This window comes from Lepidochelys kempii, chromosome 15, assembly GCF_965140265.1.
Source record: "Lepidochelys kempii isolate rLepKem1 chromosome 15, rLepKem1.hap2, whole genome shotgun sequence".
In the NCBI taxonomy this organism is placed as follows: Eukaryota; Metazoa; Chordata; order Testudines; family Cheloniidae; genus Lepidochelys; species Lepidochelys kempii.
This window is the reverse complement of record NC_133270.1, coordinates 12,881,614-12,901,731: the sequence shown is the minus strand read 5'-3', so window position 1 is coordinate 12,901,731 and position 20,118 is coordinate 12,881,614. Positions and strand designations below refer to the sequence as shown.

The following is a 20,118-nucleotide window of genomic DNA, read 5'->3' as shown; positions in this document are numbered from 1 at the left end:
TGAGGGTGGTGAGAGCTGATATGGGAGCACTTGCGGAGTCAAATGCAGCGGGGCCAAAGAGGGTCCTGGTGCCATGGTCCCCCTCACTGATTCCAGTGCCAGCTCCATCCCCACCATGGCAAGGGAAGGGTCTGGATGCGGTGCTGACAAACACACAGGTTCAGTGGCTCGCTCCATCAGAGGGACCGTAAGTGGCACAGCCCTGGAAGAGTCCTGGACCAATGGTGAGTTAGGGACCGAAAGGCAGAGAAGGTCTGCAGCTGCCTGGGTTGTCAATGATACCGGTACCGGCATCTCCCTCGTCAGTACCAGACTCAATGGATGCTCAGAGGCTGGAACCGGAGTCAATGGCACAGGATTTCTGCTCTTTCCACTCAGTACCAGGGAAGGGTCAGAGGAACCCGTGCCATCCCATGTTCCAGAACCAGCCATGTGCCAGTCTGTACTTTTCCTGGGGGAAGCAGAGGAGTTGCCCCACAACCTGGAATGGTCCTGATTGGTCTTATGAGACATCTTCCTTGATGTCGATAATGGAGAGCGGCTCCTCCGTCTCTTCGGCAAGGTGCCTGCCCCAGAATGAGAGACGGCAGCACTTTTCAAGCCTGAGGGCAATCTTTGACCGAGGAGGACCTTAGTACCGATTGGGCCGCATGGCCTGTTGAAGCAGGTGTTGCTTCAGGCAAAGGTCCCGTGCCACCTGAGTCTGCTTTTTAAATAATTTACAGATCAAACAGTACTCTTAAGATGGGGCTCGCTGAGACAAAACACGCACCGTGGGGCAGAGGGGGTCGCTGTTGGGGATCGCCTCTCCACACGAAGGACCGTGTTTAAAGCCTGGTGAGGGCATCAAGGGGGGAACACTATCTACTAATGCTATCTAACTACTGACTAATTACTTATGTACAGTAAACTAGGCTTAGAGTAAATGCAAGGTTATAAGACTACAGTCACAGACAGATCTTCAACTCCAGCCACGGTCAGTGAGAAGGGACTGAGGAGGGTCAACACCGCCTCATATAGCCAGGAGAGGGGCTGCAGCCCTGAGGCGCAAGCACGGCCCCTCTATGGGCACTGGTAGGCCAAAGTCTCTGGCACCAGCACGCTGGGTGTGCACACACCTGTGCAGAATACAGGTCTGCAACTACTTAAACAACTTCAGATTACTGAGCCAACAGATACTGTCTGAAGTGTGTTGTGGAGGTGACATGCTTTGGTTTTGGGCAAGGAGTGGAGTTAACAACTTGTTTGCTTGGCGTCCCTGTCTGGCCAGCAGAGGAGTGGTTGAAAACAAACCTTACTGTTGCCGACTGTTGTGGTATGAGGTGTGTTTCTTAAAGCCCCAACTTCTGGAGGTGTGTGGTTAGATGAGAATAGCAGCTTTCGTTTTAAAAAAGAAGTTTCTAGCCCTCCCAGTTGCAGAGAAAAGCTTGAAAACAGAACCTAAGTGCACCCTAAAGACACTAAAACCGGAAGGGAAATAAATGGCATCCACATGTGTTAGGCTTAAAAATCATGAGGGTTTTCAATAGTATCTCATGATTTTGGGGGGCCTGATTCATGCCTTTTAAACATTTAGGATTAACAGTCCTGAAAACTGGGGTGGTTGAATCTGCCACTAAGAGAGTCAATTGAGGTTAATCTGGAGTTGTACGAGGGTGCGGTTGTAAGAAGGGTAGTTCCTGTTGCTTAGCCTCCATGCAAATACGTCATCTTAATAATGTTTCACTCCTGTAGCCTGATCTATAGATTATGAATAAAAATTCCCAGTTACTGTATCACTTTGAGGGTTGACAGGTTCTTGTCCCAAGATCAGGCCAAGTATTATTAAAATTATATAGTTGGGATCCCCGATGTGCACAGGTGCAACACTCACACTACAGGAACTCTTTTATATTTACAAATAAATAATTTATTAATACATTTAGCAAAGTCACACACACTAACTCAGTAAGGTAGATAGAGATAATACAGAAAGTACATCTGAACATCCATACTTATACCATCCCTTGCAGAACAACCTGAAATGTTAGCCATTATCGTCCTCATCACCGTCACCTTCTTCATCTTCACCAGTGGCCATCATTCTGGCCCCTCCCAAGGGCTACCTCTCCCTACTGCCCCCAGGCTGGGATGCCACTTTTATAACATGTTATGCTGACATTACGCATCTCTAATGCATATTCAGTAGGGGTTTCTCCCCTCTTCCTTATTTGCATTTCATCTCCTTACCTGTGTTAAGGTATCCTTCTATAAGTTAGTGTATTTATGATTTCACCCCATTATCATATACGTCAATTTGTTGCCAGGGCACTCTTGCAGTCAGATATTCCATCCAGAAGCCAGTTTCAATTCATGTTCTGTGGTGAGCTGATATTATGGACAAAATTCCCCCCTACACTCTACGTCCGGTTTCCCAAAACATATGTGTTACATAAGTTCGTAGGCCTCACGCTAACTGCTGAAGCCAGTGTCTTACAGGATACAAGCCTGTAGGTTCCTTGCATTACTGCTGAATATAATAAAGCAGAATATAATGCAAAGCAATGAATATAATAGAGGTAAGCTGGCCCACTGAGCTACACTTCTAAAGCTCCTTTCATCTGAGGAGAGCAAGGTACTTTCATAATCATTCAGCAGCGACATCATTCATTATATAAGGGGTTAAACTCATGCTACAAGAGGGGTGGCTTTGTAGGTAGGGCACCGGACTGGAGATCTAGATTTTGTTCTTGGCTCTGCTAGAAACTCTATGTGTGATCTTGGGCAGGTCCCAGAATCCCTCTCTGTGCGTCAGTTCCCCTATCTGTATAGTGGGAAGAATACGTCCGTGTGTGCCAGGAGTGTTGTGAGGCTAAATTCATTAGTGTTGGGAAGATGGTCAGAGGGCCCCAGAATATGTTACAAATAGAGATATGGACATGCCTGGCCTGCAGTGAGTGGGGATTTGAACTTCCTCCAAGCTCAGTGCGATATGGAACAGAGTTGTGGATCCAGCCATTGCTTTGGAGGCACTGGTCATCACTCCATAGTGAGGACTGCATACTGGAAGGAGCTTGAAATGAAGCCTAGATTGGCATCCAGTGCCCTGACTGAGCTCATTCACTCTGGTGTAAGTCTGGAGTAGCTTCACTTAAACCAGTGGGGTTACACCGCTGTTAATGAGCAAAGAATCCGGCCCTGAATTTCCACAGAGTTGGTGTTCAGATCCAGGGGCTTGTTTCCCACCCACCTGTAACTCATATTTCTCCCTTTCCCCCCACATGACCAAATGGTGCCTTGTCTAATTGTCGTAGAAGCTGGAAAGTAGTGCAGTTGAACTAGCCACAAATCACTTACATTACTTAAGACATTTGTTAAGACTTCGTCTCTGCATTATAGAGTGTGCTGTGCTCTCCTGGGGGGGCTACTGGTTTTCAGTAGCTTTCTTCCTCTTTGTATGATCATTTCCTGACCTGCCTTGTTGCTATGGCTTAAAAAGCCATAGAAATTTCCGATAATTGTTCTCTATTTTCATCCTTCAGCTCAGCCTAAATAAGTCTTCTGGCTGGTAGGCATGGTCTAGCTGTGTCATTTCCTTGTGCAGCTTTTAGATCCTCACACAGAATTGCTACCTCTTTTTTCAGAGGTTCTCTCTTCTCTGTCCAGTTTCCTTTCCCACCACTGTAACTCATTTCCCCCAGTTTTGTGAAATCACCCCAGCTGCTTCAGTCCACGTAACTATTGACTTCTCCCAACTTACCACCTGAATATCATTTGCATTACAAGCAGGCAGGATCTTCCATGAGCCCGCTCAGTTCTGTGCTGCCTGGCCTTTCACAATATTTTCTCTTCCTTTCTCATACAGGGACATCCTACAACGTAAAGGTTCAGCTGTGGATGCTACTATTGCTGCTCTGGTCTGCACGTCAGTTTTGAACCCCCAGAGTATGGGTCTGGGAGGAGGTGTCATCTTTACCATCTATAATGCAACCACAGGTATGGTGAGGGCCTGTCCGTTCTCAGGTAATTCTCCCATAGCGTTTAGAGTCTATTCACCAGCATGCTCATTCAGTGGCCTTGCACAAGCCAATGTCCTGGAAGTTCAGGCGAAGCATTTTTCAATGAAAGCTGCACTCCCTGGTTAGAATGGTATTGTATTCCCAGACCTACTTATCTGTTCCCATAGAGCGATGGCTGTAAACAGACATCCATTAACTCACAACAGTGTGAGTAGGGTATCGCAGTAATTCAAAAAGCAATCTCGTGGAGGTGAGGGAATGTTGGAGTTAAGGTGAAAAACTCAACCATGTCTGAACTTTAGGCAGGCATTAGAGCAAACCCAGAATGGCCTGAATCCCAGTTAACTGAAGGGCTGGTGCTCACCTTATGCTCAGCCAATGCAGATGAGATCAGAAGGGACGCATTTGTTATGAGAATCTAAGTGTAAATACTCTGGGCCATATTCATCCCTGTTGTGACTGTGCTGAGGGATGGATATGACTCTCCATGTCTGGTGAGACCTTGGACCAATTGCTTCGTGGCAAGTTTACACCTTGTGTCCTTTACCATATGCCTGTGCAAAAGGCTGCCAGATCAGAACAGTACTTTGTGTGGGTGTTAGGGACTCCACAAAGAAACAGACTGTGGAGACTCAGATTTCAGAGTAGCAGCTGCGTTAGTCTATATTCGCAAAAAGAAAAGGAGTACTTGTGGCACCTTAGAGACTAACAAATTTATGATGAAATGAGCTGTAGCTCACGAAAGCTTATGCTCAAATATATTTGTTAGTCTCTAAGGTGCCACAGGTTTCAGAGTAACAGCCGTGTTAGTCTGTATTCGCAAAAAGAAAAGGAGTACTTGTGGCACCTTAGAGACTAACCAATTTATTTGAGCATGAGCTTTCGTGAGCTACAGCTCACTTCATCAGATGCATACCGTGGAAACTGCAGCAGACTTTATATATACACAGAGAATATGAAACAATACCTCCTCCCACCCCACTGTCCTGCTGGTAATAGCTTATCTAAAGTGATCATCAGGTGGGCCATTTCCAGCACAAATCCAGGTTTTCTCACCCTCCACCCCTCACACAAATTCACTCTCCTGCTGGTGATAGCCCATCCAAAGTGACAACTCTTTACACAATGTGCATGACAATCAAGTTGGGCTATTTCCTGCACAAATCCAGGTTTTCTCACATCCCCCCTACCCCCATACACACACAAACTCACTCTCCTGCTGGTAATAGCTCATCCAAACTGACCACTCTCCAAGTTTAAATCCAAGTTAAACCAGAACATCTGGGGGGGGGGGGGGGGGAAACAAGAGGAAACAGGCTACCTTGCATAATGACTTAGCCACTCCCAGTCTCTATTTAAGCCTAAATTAATAGTATCCAATTTGCAAATGAATTCCAATTGGTCAAACTGGACAGTCTCTACGTAAAAGAATAAATGGACACAAATCAGATGTCAAGAATTATAACATTCATAAACCAGTCGGAGAACACTTCAATCTCTCTGGTCACGCAATCACAGACATGAAGGTCGCTATCTTAAAACAAAAAAACTTCAAATCCAGACTCCAGCGAGAAACTGCTGAATTGGAATTCATTTGCAAATTGGATACTATTAATTTAGGCTTAAATAGAGACTGGGAGTGGCTAAGTCATTATGCAAGGTAGCCTGTTTCCTCTTGTTTTTTCCTCCCCCCCCCCAGATGTTCTGGTTTAACTTGGATTTAAACTTGGAGAGTGGTCAGTTTGGATGAGCTATTACCAGCAGGAGAGTGAGTTTGTGTGTGTATGGGGGTGGGGAGGATGTGAGAAAACCTGGATTTGTGCAGGAAATAGCCCAACTTGATTATCATGCACATTGTGTAAAGAGTTGTCACTTTGGATGGGCTATCACCAGCAGGAGAGTGAATTTGTGTGGGGGGTGGAGGGTGAGAAAACCTGGATTTGTGCTGGAAATGGCCGACCTGATGATCACTTTAGATAAGCTATTACCAGCAGGACAGTGGGGTGGGAGGAGGTATTGTTTCATATTCTCTGTGTATATATAAAGTCTGCTGCAGTTTCCACGGTATGCATCCGATGAAGTGAGCTGTAGCTCACGAAAGCTCATGCTCAAATAAATTGGTTAGTCTCTAAGGTGCCACAAGTACTCCTTTTCTTTTTGCGAATACAGACTAACACGGCTGTTACTCTGAAACCTGTCATTATGCAAGGCACTGCATTTAGCCGTATGGAGTGGAAAAGTATCAACTGCATGAAAAAACTTGTACAGATACAGACAGACATCATCTTCCTTTCCAAATGCAAACAGATGGACATCGTACCAAAAGGACTGAAGGTAAAAAATCCATTACAATCTACATACCACACAGACTATGCTGACAGCTTGTGCCACACGCTCTCAAAGAAACTGCGGAATCACCTGATCAACATCCTCTACAGCAAACAGGGAAAGATTAAGAATGAGCTCTCAAAAATGGATACTCTCATAAAAAAACAACCTTCCACACAAACTTCCTCGTGGCTGGATTTTACTAAAACTAGACAAGCCATTTACAACGCACACTTTGCTTCTCTACAAAAGAAAAAGGACACTAAACTTTCTAAACTACTACATGCTACTAGGGGCCACAGCAATGGTTCCCTCAACCCACCTAGCAATATTGTTAACCTATCCAACTATACTCTCAGCCCAGCAGAAGCAGCTGTTCTATCTGGGGGCCTCTCCTTCTGCCCCTCCACCCCCACGAACATGATACAGTTCTGTGGTGACCTAGAATCCTATTTTCGACGTCTCCGACTCAAGGAATATTTCCAAAATACCTCTGAACAGCATACTAATCCACAGAGGTCTCCCTACCAACACTACAGAAAGAGGGATTCTAGGTGGACACCTCCTGAAGGTCGAAACAGCAGACTGGACTTCTACATAGAGTGCTTCCGCCGACGTGCACGGGCTGAAATTGTGGAAAAGCAGCATCACTTGCCCCATAACCTCAGCCATGCGGAACGCAATGCCATCCACAGCCTCAGAAACAACTCTGACATCATAATCAAAAAGGCTGACAAAGGAGGTGCTGTCGTCATCATGAATAGGTCGGAATATGAACAAGAGGCTGCTCGGCAGCTCTCCAACACGAGTTTCTACAAGCCATTACCCTATGATCCCACTGAGAGTTACCAAAAGCAACTACAGCATTTGCTCAAGAAACTTCCTGAAAAAGCATAAGATCAAATCCGCACAGACACACCCCTGGAACCCCGACCTGGGATATTCTATCTACTACCCAAAATCCATAAACCTGGAAATCCTGGGCGGCCCATCATCTCAGGCATTGGCACCCTGACAGCAGGATTGTCTGGCTATGTAGACTCCCTCCTCAGGCCCTACGCTACCAGCACTCCCAGCTACCTTCGAGACACCACTGACTTCCTGAGGAAACTGCAATCCATCGGTGATCTTCCTGATAACACCATCCTGGCCACTATGGATGTAGAAGCCCTCTACACCAACATTGCACACAAAGATGGACTACAAGCCGTCAAGAACACTATCCCCGATAATGTCACAGCTAACCTGGTGGCTGAACTTTGTGACTTTGTCCTTACCCATAACTATTTCACATTTGGGGACAATGTATACCTTCAGATCAGCGGCACTGCTATGGGTACCCGCATGGCCCCACAGTATGCCAACATTTTTATGGCTGATTTAGAACAACACTTCCTCAGCTCTCGTCCCCTAAAGCCCCTACTCTACTTGCGCTATATTGATGACATCTTCATCATCTGGACCCATGGAAAAGAAGCCCTTGAGGAATTCCACCATGATTTCAACAATTTCCATCCCACCACCAACCTCAGCCTGGTCCAGTCCACACAAGAGATCCACTTCCTGGACACTACAGTGCTAATAAACAATGGTCACATAAACACCACCCTATACCGGAAACCTACTGACCGCTATTCCTACCTGCATGCCTCCAGCTTTCACCCTGACCACACCACACGATCCATCGTCTACAGCCAAGCTCTGCGATACAACCGCATTTGCTCCAACCCCTCAGACAGAGACAAACACCTACAAGATCTCTGTCAAGCTTTCTTACAACTACAATACCCACCTGCAGAAGTAAAGAAACAGATTGATAGAGCCAGAAGAGTTCCCAGAAGTTACCTACTACAGGACAGGCCTAACAAAGAAAATAACAGAACGCCACTAGCCGTCACCTTCAGCCCCCAACTAAAACCCCTCCAATGCATTATTAAGGATCTACAACCTATCCTAAAGGATGACCCAGCACTCTTGTTTCATATTCTCTGTGTATATATAAAGTCTGCTGCAGTTTCCACGGTATGCATCCGATGAAGTGAGCTGTAGCTCACGAAAGCTCATGCTCAAATAAATTGGTTAGTCTCTAAGGTGCCACAAGTACTCCTTTTCTTTTTAAGGTGCCACAAGTACTCCTTTTCTTTTTGCGGAGACTCAGGCCTTCTAATTTAGCAATTTACTCCCTTTGGCAATCTAGCTATGCTCAAGTCTAGCCACTTTCAGGCCCTGACATAAGACTTGTCTGTTTGTTTGGCTTTTAGAACTCAAAGTTTTGTTATGTTCCTGCTTCAGTGTATTTACAGTGCCTGAGCTTATCCCAGCCAACGTAGCCTATAGTCATTAGCAGTAAGAATAATACTGTAGTTTAAAGCAAACAAGCCAGCTAAGTAACAAAGTCTGGAAATATGCAGTACTGACCTACATTAGAAAGCTGTGCTGTCAAAACTTTCCTTTTTCTCAGCACAGCCTGGTGTGTTGTCTCCTACCAACCAAACTCCACTGTTGCTGACATAGTTATTCTCCTGTTCAGAACATCGTAACCCTCTGCCAGTGTACTGGCAGTGGCTGTGTGGGCATACACATACTGATATGGTATAGACAGTACTCCAGCTGCCATCCCAAAATGCAACATTCATTTGTGGTTCCAACACCCTCCTAAAGTCTATTGTTTCACCTCACTTTTTTCCCCCTTTACTGGTGGGAGAATCCCAGTCGTTGCCACATGAAAGGGACTTAAGCACTCTCTGTTGCAGATATGAATTACAGTAGTGTGGACTATTGTTGCATAATAATATAATCTGCACACTGCCCTGCCTCTTAGCCTGCCTCAGGTACAAGGATTATCAATAGCCAGTCTGTAAGCATGTATATGGTGCTGCATGTCTAAGGTTGTGTTGCTCTCTGACTTGCACTGGGAAAATGGAGTGTCTTTCTGATAGTGGCAGATGAATATGGAGTATTAGATGGTTTCAGGGACTTGTATGGACAGAGGAGAATGAGAGAGGGCATGGTTGTCACATTTTGGGGTGCAACCCACACCAGCATGAGGTTGTGTTACCATTTGTTGTATAACTCTGAGTGCCTTAAAATGCTCTGCTGCTGTAGCTTCCTGTCTGGGTGCTCCCAGCCAGGATACAAGCCTGCACTGAGTATCCGTGTGATAAAAGCCACCCTGGTTCAGCAACTCCAGCAGCCTGCTTTTTATACCACAGCCACTCCCTGGTCTCCAGCAGCCTTGGTTACTATTAGCCAAGCCACCCCTACTCCCGAATTTCCCCCAAACTGTCTGCCCTGAAATGTCCAGCCCTCTGTTGGTACATTTAGGGAAGTAATACAGTCAATTGCTCCCTTAAAGAGACAAAACCTCAGCAGTCTGTTACTTTAACTAGAGTTCATGATTACTTCAATTCAAACACAGCACCAGATTGGTTTAGATGGAAAATAAGTTTATTGATGAAAAGAGAGGATTTTAAGTGAGCTCAGGTGTAAGGGATAAAATCAGAAATGGTTATGAGCAAATAAAAGTGAAAAATGCTTTCTAAGGACTAAGATTTAACCAAGCTACAGTCTTGTTTCAAGGTGAGCTTCTTATGCTTCCTCCCAGCAAGACAGCTGACTGACCCCTTGGTCAGGATCTCCCACAAAGTCCAAGGTGCTCAGGTCCTTTGTCTTTCAAAGTGAAAGATAAGTTGGGGTTCTTTGCCCCCCTCTTTTATAGTCCAGTGAACCTTTGAAATGCATCCTTCTCAAAGTCTAGTGCCCTCCTGTGAGGAAAGGTGCCGTGGAGTCTGATGGAGAAGGTTCCATGCTGGTTCCAATACACCAGGAATGGGCAAACTTTTTGGCCTGAGGGTCACATCAGGGTTCCGAAACTGTATGGAGGGCTGGGTAGGGAAGGCTGTGCCTTCCCAAACAGCCTGGCCCCCACCCCCTATCTGCCCCCTCCCACTTCCCACCCCCTGACTGCCCCCCTCAGAATCCCCGACCCATCCAACCCCCTCTGCTCCTTGATCCCCTGACCACCCCCTCCCAGGACTCTCTGCCCCTAACCGCCCCCCAGGAACCCCACCCCCATCCAACTCCCCCTGCTCCCTGTCCCCTGACTGCCCCGACCCCTATCCACATCCCGGACCCCTGACAGGTCCCCCGGGACTCCCACGCCTATCCAGCTGCCTCCTGCTCCCTGTCCCCTGACTGCCCCCTGGGACCCCTTGCCCCTTATCAAACTCCCCCGCTCCCCACCCCCTTACCATGCGGCTCAGAGCACCAGGACTGGCAACCGCACTGCCCAGCCGGAGCCAGCCACTCCGCCACGCTGCCCGGCAGGAGCGTGCAGCCCCGCCACCCAGAGCACTGGTGGGACGGCAAGCTGAGGCTGCAGGGGAGGGGAGACAGCAGGGGAGGGGCCAGGGGCTAGCCTCCCCAGCCGGGAGCTCAAGGGCCAGGCAGGACACTCCAGGACACGTTTGCCCACCTCTGCAATACGCCAATGAATGGCCACTTGACTGCAGTTTGCAACCAGGCCCCCTGCAGCAGGTGCAGGAGCGATGTAGAGATGAGAATTCCTGGTTAACTGGTTAAGCCAACTGTGTGCCTCTTTGCACCACTGAAGTACCATAAAAGGGCCACAGCAGTTTTTAAGATCAATAGAGCCAGAATTAACCCATCTGTATATCCTGGATCATGATCTCACTTTCAGATCAAACAAAGAGTCAAAGGGACCAGCAGTATGAGATGTACTGTTCTTAAAATGTTAGGAAGACGTAAACTCTGCAGAAGGAAAGCGCCCTGCTGCAGAGTTCATAAACATAACATGAGAGCTTGGCCGGTTTGGTGATGGACTTCATGGACTCCACAGTGCATGATCCAGTGGGACTCCAACCCTCACTAGTTTCCACAAAAAAGCATAAACTCCAGCACTTTGCTTTCTGCTCCTCTAACTGTGATGAATGAAACGTACCAGACACTGGGAAGAGATTATTATGTGTTTTCCCTTCTTATTTCCAGGAGAGGTTGTGGTGATTAACGCTCGTGAAACAGCTCCAGAAAATATCAAACAAGACTTGTTAGATCAATGTACAAGCTCTCTCCAAGTAGGTAAGGATTGGAATTGGACTGTTTTCCTTTCAGACAGCTTGGTGCAGTAAAAAGATGCTACTTTATTTGTACATACTTGAAAACTGTTATCATGTTTCAGTCTTCCCTCGTAGGTCATGTTTTCTAGACCTTAAATTTTCACAAGCTTTATAAGTGTACTCTGTATGCCATTATCTCAGTCATTAAGCTTTTGAATAGAAACATATCCTGAACTGATCCCTGGTGACCCTACTCGTTATGTCCATCTTATTTTAGCTCCATCTAGGTTTCATTTCCATAGTTTGTTTATAAGAAAGTCATGGGAGACAGTATCAAAAGCCTTACTAAAGGCAAGATATACCATATCTACCACTTGTAGGCTTGTTACACTGTTCAAGGTTGGTTTTACATGTGAGACTGCTTGAAATACCTTTTTTAGCAAAGTAGGACCTGTCGTTGCTACAGGTAGCCTGGTCCTACAGATAACATTTTCACACACACATACATGTGTACGAAACTGCGAACTGTAGGGATGTGCTACCTGTAACACTGCAATGTGATGAAGCTACCCCACATCAGCCATCTGGCATAAAGTATATTTTAGCTATGTCATATCCATATCATAAGCATATTTTCATAAAGAATGTAGAGTATAATGTCACACCCCACATGTATGTTTGCTGATCTGCAAATGGTAAAGGAGCAGGCACCTTTGGGTGCAAACGCTCATGACAATAGTGCAGAGCCATGCAAGCTCTATGATTCTGTTGAGGTGGCAGACAGTGAGGAGGGCCAGGCAGGTTAATGGGTTTAGAAAAAAAGGTGTAAACATTATGTATACGTTTATGTATGGCAGTGGTTCCCAAACCGGGGTTTGCCAGAAAAATTTCACTCATGGCAGGCAGAGGACCCCGGGCTTTGGAGGCAGCAGATGGGACCCGGTTGCAGGGCAGACAGCCCAAGCCCCAGGGAGAGCAGGGCAGGGCAGTTGGGGCTGGCAGCCCAAGCCCTGCCCCCGTCAGTGGGGGAGCCAGCAGCCTGAAACCCAGCGCTCCACGCGGAGCTGGCAACCCGAGCCCCAGGAAGAGTGGGGCCGGGCAGTTGGGGCTGGCAGCTGAGCCCCGGCGGTCAGCAGGACCTGCAGCCTGAGCTCAGAGTAGCTCAGTTGACCAGGGCAGTCAACGGGGTCCAGCAGCAGGAGCCCCACGGATTGCAGAGTGCGGAGGAAATTTAAACTTAAATCCCTGGAAATATTCATTTTTAGGAGGGGGGTTTGTAGGATTTCACAATTTAGTGAAAGGCGTTCACAGGCTGTTAAAGTTTGGGAACCACTGATGTATGGGATACATATAAAATTAGTGGACAGGCTTGGCTCCCAGTGGTCAGCACTAATCCCCTCGTTGCGGGGGATTACCAGGAGCACTGGCACTCACAGCAGCGCTCTGAACTTTGTAGTGTAGACATAGCCTCAGTAGGTTAGATCAGACAAAGAGGAGCTGCATTGACTAGGCGTTGGGATGCCTGTGCCTTTAAGAACCCAGCCTTGTGCCTTTAAGAACCCAGCCCTGCTAAGCCCATGCTGAGAGGTGTTGTCTGTGGGAGAGGGGGAAATAAAAAAGCCCCTTGCAAACACTGGTGTCTTAATCCCACTGGGGTAACTGCTGCCCCCTCTGCCCTTGCCTGTGCTGGGTTTTGCCCTCTGACACCCTCTGCCAGCGCTTCACTCCTGGGTTTAACTCTGCCTCCTCCCCGCCCCCATCCTCGATTTTGCCATTTAGCCCCTCTCCTAATGCTGCCTCCAGCTGCTTGACCCTCCTGACCAGTCAGTTTCCACCCCCTGCTCAGACCCTGGCCATCCCCCTGCTCCGATTTGCCCTCTTTGCCCCTTTTTAACCCCTGTAAATAGTAGTTAGCAGATTTTTATGGCTAATAAGAGCAGGGTGAAGGGCAGTGGCTTCAGCAGATGTTACTGAGCATGCTCAGTTCATGTGACAATACAAAAAAGCCACTTTGCTCAAATAAAAAAGCCTCTTGCCCCACAACCAACTATTTTGCCAAGCACTAGTGTCTCAGTCCCACTGGGCTAACTGCTACCCCCTCTGCCCCTGCCTGTGTTGGGTTTTGCCCTCCGACACCCTCTGCCAGCGCCTCACCCTGGGTTTAACTCTGCCTCCTCCCCCCTCATCCTCGATTTTGCCATTTAGCCCCTCTCCTAATGCTGCCTCCAGCTGCTTGACTCCCCTGACCAGTAAATTTCCACCCCCTGCTCAGACCCTGGCCACCCCCCTGCTCTGATTCACCCCCCTTTGCCACTTTTTAACCCCTGTCAAAAGCAGTCCACAGAATCTTACGGGTAATAAGGGCAGGGTGAAGGGCAGTGGCTTCAGCCGATGTACTGAGCATGCTTAGATGAACAGGCAGTAACAGAGCCCCAGGCGCCAGCCAACAGCTGGGACCCCAGTGGAGTTTAATTGTTAATAGAAACCGATAAGCATCAAGCTCATCAGTTTACTGGTTAAACTTTTACGTCAATATAGGGCTGCAGGCTGTTGTAATGTCCTGTAGGATCAGGCTCCAAAGCAAGACTCATTATGTGTCAGTCAAAGCTGACAGCTCTGTACTTCATTGTTCTTGTCCTTGTCTGTGGCTCAATGTGCAGTTCCACTCTGAAAAATGACAGCAAAAATGGCATGGTGGGGGCATGTTTGTGTCTCAGCGACGCCGTATCAGACTGCAAAGCTTGCAAGGAAAGAGAGGTTGTCTTTCTGACTGATTTCCCACCAAACTCAGCCAGAGATCTGAGAACAGGATTTTTCTTGTCCTGCATTGTTACCAGGAGTAAAAGTTTTACAGGCCAAATCAGGCCCCCTGTGGTGGTGCAAACGTCCTTGTCCTCAGATTCTGCTTTCAGTGACATCCAGGCAATTCCCTTGCTGTCAGTGGGTTTGCACAGATCTTACTATGACTGAACTTAGCAAGCAGTGGTGTTGATGCACAGGGACTAGAGTCCAGTACTCTGTCTCGTAGCTGTGTTGACTCTGCAGTAGTAAAAATCATTTTAAAAAATTAGTTTTGTCACTAAAGCTGGCAGAGGCGACTGACCACACACAGGGCAGGCCGGCTAAGTAAGGAGGTGCCTTTTATATGTAATCTTCAAAGTAGGACTGCATTTTCCTAGTGCTCGGCACCCAGCAGCTCCCATTGAGAACAATTAAAGTCAGTGGGTGCTCAGACCCTCTGAAAAACCAAGCCCTGAGTGTCTTGCCCAAGATCCTTCAGGGCATCTGTGGCAGAGAAAGGAATTGAATCCAGGTTTCCTGAGTTTCAATATAAACCCATAACCAGGAAACTACCTTTTCTGTCTCACACCCACGCTGCTCTGTAAAGAGAATACACGTGCTGTTACTACTACCAGCTAATAGAAAAGCAGCTTCTTCAACTTGGGTTGCAGATACTTTTGTTTAGGAAGAGACCAAGAGATCTACCCTGCTTTTGCGCAAATGCTTCTCCTTCCCTAGAACCTTTCATTCAAGGGTCTCAGAGCACATTACAGGCACTAGTGAATTAAGCCTCAGGACACTCCAGGGAAGGAGGTATTCGAGTCCCTCTTTTGCAGACTGATAAGCGGAGGAACAGAAAAGTTAAAGCCATTATTGTTTCTTAAAGGAACAGAGCTCAGCTGTCCCAACAGGAGATCCAAGAGGCATTGTGCGGGTGAATAGGCTCCTTGAAGAGAGTACAGTCTCTATTTCCCTATCTAGGTATTTACATCACCCTTTCCACTAATCATCACAGCTCCTGCTCCATCCCTTCAAGGATCAGGTCAGCATCCAGGCTGTGAATGTCACTGGAATCTGTACAGAGGTGCATGTGGAGAAGACCCCATACATGCTCCCCAGCTTGAGAAACACTGGCCTGCTGGATAGGGCATAAGACAGGAAACTGGAGTGTGTTGGGGTGTCTATTCTCAGCTCTGCCACTGACTCACTGTTTGACTTTCGGCAAGTTGTAGCCTATAGTGATGGTCTGCTGGGGCGCAAAGAGGGGGAGGGTCCAGAGGTCCCAGGCCCCCTCTTGGCCCCTGACCGGAGCTGGAACTTTAGCTTGACCGCTCCTCTGTCAACCCCCAGGGAGAAATGGAGCAGGGGCACCAGGAACTCCCAGTGCCAAGGACGGTGGGAGAATTGGATCCAGGCTTTTGGAGCTTACTAGGAAGTGGAGATGCAGGAGGAGGATGTGGTCTGGGGCTCCCAGAAATGCCTGGCCCCTGGTGGAGGTGGTGTTCTTCAGCCTGACAGCCTCGGGGCTGGTTGTGGGGCAGGGAGGTCTCTGGGGCTGAGTGCGGAGGGGGGAGAGGTCAGAGCTGGGTGTGGGGCAGCAGGAAGGGAGTGTATGTAGGGCTGGGTGCAGAGGCAGCGGCTGGGGGGCTGAGAGCAGGGAGAGCATGTGGGAAAGAGAGGTTGGAAGTGGGTGCAGAGCAGGGGAGAACTCTGGGAAAACTCTGGTTGTGCCCCGATCATCTGAGGGCAGTTGTTGCCATTTTGTGGTGAATTGGCTGGCCACATGATGCTGGCTCCCTGACTTGTGTCCGCTGCTCAGTTACTAGATAGACATTGTTTTTCCATGTAAGCAATTGCTGAGCTATCGCTTATGAGACAGGTGGCTGGGGGAGGGTTATCAGTAATGGGCAGGGAGGAGGAAGTGGTCTGTGCTATCTCTAATGGAATAAGGAGGGTGGGGGTGGCCTGTGCTATCACCAGTGGGTTTGAAGGGGGTGGACCACGCCTTGAAACCATTGGAAATTCCTGGTGCTAGATTCTGCTTCCCTTATTCTTAGCGTGTCGTAGCTGTTAGTGGTGGCCTCCAGATGGATGTGACCAGGAATTATGTGATTAATGTATGAGGGGAGGGGTTACTGCAGTGAGTAATATCATAACTGCTTGTGCAGGGAGCCAGTGGATTGCAGTCCCGGGGGAGCTTCGTGGATATGAAGAAGCTCACAGGCGCTATGGGCGGTTGCCATGGAAATCGCTATTTGAACCAACCATCAAGCTCCTTACACATGGAATCAGAATGCCAAAAGTGCTAAGCAAATTTCTCAGTTACCCGATGTTACAGACCTTTTTGAAAAAGTCATCCTTGTGGTAAGAGAAGTTGTATTTCACATGGGTGTGCAGCACAGGGTGCTCGACCCCCGCCCCTCTACTCCTGCCCCCACTCTACCCCTTCCATGAGGCCCTGCCCCACCTATTCCCACCCCTGCCCTGCCCCCATTCCAACTCCTTCCCCAAAGTCCCCACCCCAACTCCGCCCCCTCCCTGCCCCTATTCCAACTCCTTCTCCTTCCCCACATCCCCGCCCTGGGACCGCCTCTTCCCTGCCTCCTCCCCTGAGTGCACCACGTTCCCGCTCTTCCCCCTCCCTCCCGGACCGTGTCAACACTGCCAAACAGCTGTTTGGTGGCAGCCGGGCGGGAAGCACTGGGAGGTAGGTGGAGGAGTAGGGAAGCGGCGCGCTCAGGGGAGGAGGACGAGGTGGGGTAGAGGGTGAGGGGAGCTTGGCTGCCAGTGGGCTCAGAGCACCCACTAATTTTTCCCTGTGGGTGCTTCAGCCACGGAGCAACCACAGAGTCAGCGCCTATGGTGTACGAGACAAGAATGTGCCACTGAATGGGCTTGAATTCGGAATACTCTGCTGGCAACTGGTCAATTTTTGCAGCTGAAAGAAAAATCTGTTTTGGGAGGATGGGGGAATATAATAGAAATATCTTTGCTTTGTCAGCACCTCTTGAGTGGGTCTGCACAGAGGGATGATTTAGTAAGTGCAACTGAACGTTGAGAATAGGAGATGGGGGACTGGATGTGTGAAGACATTGACAGTGTTGCAACTGTCCGCTGACAGGGCAGAAACCTGCAGTCTTACTCGTGTGAGCATTCCCACTGGGATTACTTGAATAAAGGCTGCAGCTTCAGGCCCAGAGTGAGGAATCTTTGTGTGGGACTTGATATGGAGACATGCTCACCAAGGGACAGTTACTGTATGAAGACAGGCCTTTCCCTGGTGGTATGGAGTGGAGCTTTGGAGAACCAGGACAAACTGTACGCAGAAGAAACAAGCTTTGGCTGGCAAATGGGGACTCTGTTAGGGGAGAGAAATAATCACACGCATGCTATAAAGCTGAACTGATGGACATTCTCTCTTAACAGCAAACTGTTCTTTAAGAATGGTGAGGTCCTAAAACCTGATGAAATCATCTTCTGGCCAGCCCTGCTGAATACACTGAAGGTTGTAGCAGAGAAGGGAGCCAGAGAATTTTATGAGGGCAAGATAGCACAGGATTTGGTGAACGACATAAAGCATGAAAGTAGGTAACAGTTATACTTCATAGATGGCATTTCTGTAAGGTGGGTGCACAACCGGTTGAAAGATCATACTCAAAGAGAAGTTATCAGTGGTTCACTGTCAAAGTGGGAGGGAATAGCTAGTGGGGTCTCGCAGGGGGTCAGTCTTGGGTCCAGTACTATTCAGTATTTTCATTAAAGACTTGGATAATGGAGTGGAGAGTATGCTTATAAATTTTGGCAATGACATCAGACTGAGGGGTTGCAAGTACAGTACTTGGGAGGACAGGATTAGAATTCAAAAGGACCTTGTCAAATTGGAAAATTATTCTGAAATCAACAGGATGAAATTCAGTAAAGATAAATGCAAAGAACTCCGTTTGTGGCCCCCAAAATTGAGGCACTCAAAGTCACTAGTCACCTTTTTTAAAAATTGGCATCATGACAAGTATTGGTGAAAATGCTAGGCCTGATTCTTCCTGATGCAACTCAGCTGACTCTACGGAATTACACCAGGCCTGGATTTGAGCCCTGATGCCTAGGATTATACGCAATAGGGTTTTCAGCTAAGAAAATAGGTCTATGTTCAGGAAAGCTGTAGCCTTGACCTTGATACAGCTGAGCGTTCTACAGCAGGGCAACTCATGCCATTTCCCTTTCCACTGGGGGCAGACATGATCTGGCTCAGCCTCAGGAGTGGAGCCTGAAACCCAGCCTCTGCTCTGTCATTTAGCCAGGGTCACTGTGCAGTTGTTTCACCAGCTTTATCAGTCTTTTCCTGTCCTTGGGTTTGACACATAAAAGAGGAAGGGAAAAGATAGGTGGGGGGATGCTGGGGCTGGTGTACTAAGTATTCATCAGGCTTGCAGGTACTCATCTGGTTCTCTCTGCCTATGGCAGGTACCTGTAGAGTAAGCTATCACGCCAATGGCATGTGCTTCTTTTGTCTTCTCTTGAAGATGGCAGTCTGATGCTGAGTGACCTCAAGAATTTCAAGGCAAAAGTGATGACACCCCTGAATATTTCTCTGGGTGGATACACAATGTATTCCCCTCCAGCACCTGCTGGGGGTGCTGTTCTTCTCTTCATCCTCAACGTACTGAAAGGTAATCTGTGAAATGAAAGGCAGATTTCTGTATCATGTACCATCTACATGGACAGGAAGGGCACTGGCAGTGACAGTGGGTGGAGGGGCAGGATGAGATCAGAAACAGCCATGTAATAACACTACTTGGCCCTTATCTTCAAAGCATGCTACAAATATGAACCAACTAATCCTCCAAACATCCTTGTGAGGTAGGGAAGCATCATTATCCCCATTATACAGCTAGGGAAACAGAGGCAAAGTGGTTAACTGACTTTCCCAAAGTCACAAAGAGAATTGGTTTCAGAGCTGGAATTAGAACTTTGGTGTTCCTGGCTCCCAGCCTATGCTCAGTCTGCGGGATCAAGTCTCTCAGATGGGAAGAAATGGATTAAGAATAGGGATGGGACAGAAAGAGTAGATAGGATTAGGACTCATGATATAATGCAGCTGGCTGTCTTCCTTACTCCATTAATCCCTTTGGTTTACCCTGCACCAAAGAGTTTAAATTCACGCCACAGTCCCTGACGTCGACCAATGGGAAGATTGAGACCTACCATCGTATTGCAGAGGCCCTGAAGTTTGGCAACGGGCAAAAGCCAAAATCGGATGACCCGCAGTTCTCTGGCATAGAGCAGGTGAGCCGGCACAGTGCCATGAGGCAGCCAGAAATGCCATTGCAGATCTCAGACCGCACCTGCAGCACAATCAGGGGGGGAAGGGAAGAAATGGAAATCAATTTGTTGTTAATTGTCCATGTATTTTAAAGTCCAGTCAATGTTTCCTTGCTAATAAGATTCAAGTACCCAAACCCCATAAAGTTTCACAGCTCACTGGTCCAAGTGCATCTTCATCTCAATAGGACTCTTACTTGTAAGATGAATATGTGCAAACCTGGGCTTCCTGTACTGACTGTCCATTGGATAGTTGATAGGGAACACTGTCGTGGAGAACAGCTGTTATCTTGGGGCCCCTTCCTCCTTTCCTGCCTTCTCTATAGCTTTGATGCAGGGCTGCTGTTTCTGTTTTGAAACCTCTTTGTCATAAACTCCCTATAATAAACCTTCCAAACAACCTGCCAGTTCCCCTTAAGGTTCATTAGAACACCACACTGCAACATTAAATGTTACTTCTCTCATGCTTACTCGTGCTGAGTAGGAATTTACACAGTGTAGTCCTGTTGCAATGGGGAGGAAGTAAAATCAGTGGGACAACTTGTGGAGGACAGTACTGCTCAGCTTGGCTGAGGGTGGCAGAATTGGGCCCTGTGTTCTCAGACAGTCTCAATGTC

The 20,118-nt window shown here is 47.8% G+C and overlaps 1 protein-coding gene across 7 annotated transcripts in view; it reads left to right on the top strand.

Annotated features, from left to right (window-relative positions):
- GGT5 (gamma-glutamyltransferase 5) overlaps positions 1–20,118 on the top strand; it is a 45,545-nt gene that overhangs the window by 17,370 nt on the left and 8,057 nt on the right. For 5 of the 7 annotated variants that reach the window (XR_012155178.1, XR_012155177.1, XM_073313707.1 and 2 more), the window contains exons 2-7: positions 3,845–3,975; positions 11,334–11,423; positions 16,351–16,546; positions 17,609–17,766; positions 18,703–18,849; positions 19,329–19,465. Coding sequence is in view for 5 of the 7 variants with exons in the window: in XM_073313707.1 (XP_073169808.1) it covers positions 3,845–3,975; positions 11,334–11,423; positions 16,351–16,546; positions 17,609–17,766; positions 18,703–18,849; positions 19,329–19,465 (859 nt within the window). In the remaining 2 variants the exon portion in view is untranslated. Of the gene's footprint in view, positions 1–3,844; positions 3,976–11,333; positions 11,424–16,350; positions 16,547–16,606; positions 16,890–17,608; positions 17,767–18,702; positions 18,850–19,328; positions 19,466–20,118 lie in introns of those variants that run through there. The other 2 variants (XM_073313711.1, XM_073313709.1) reach the window with 2 other exon arrangements.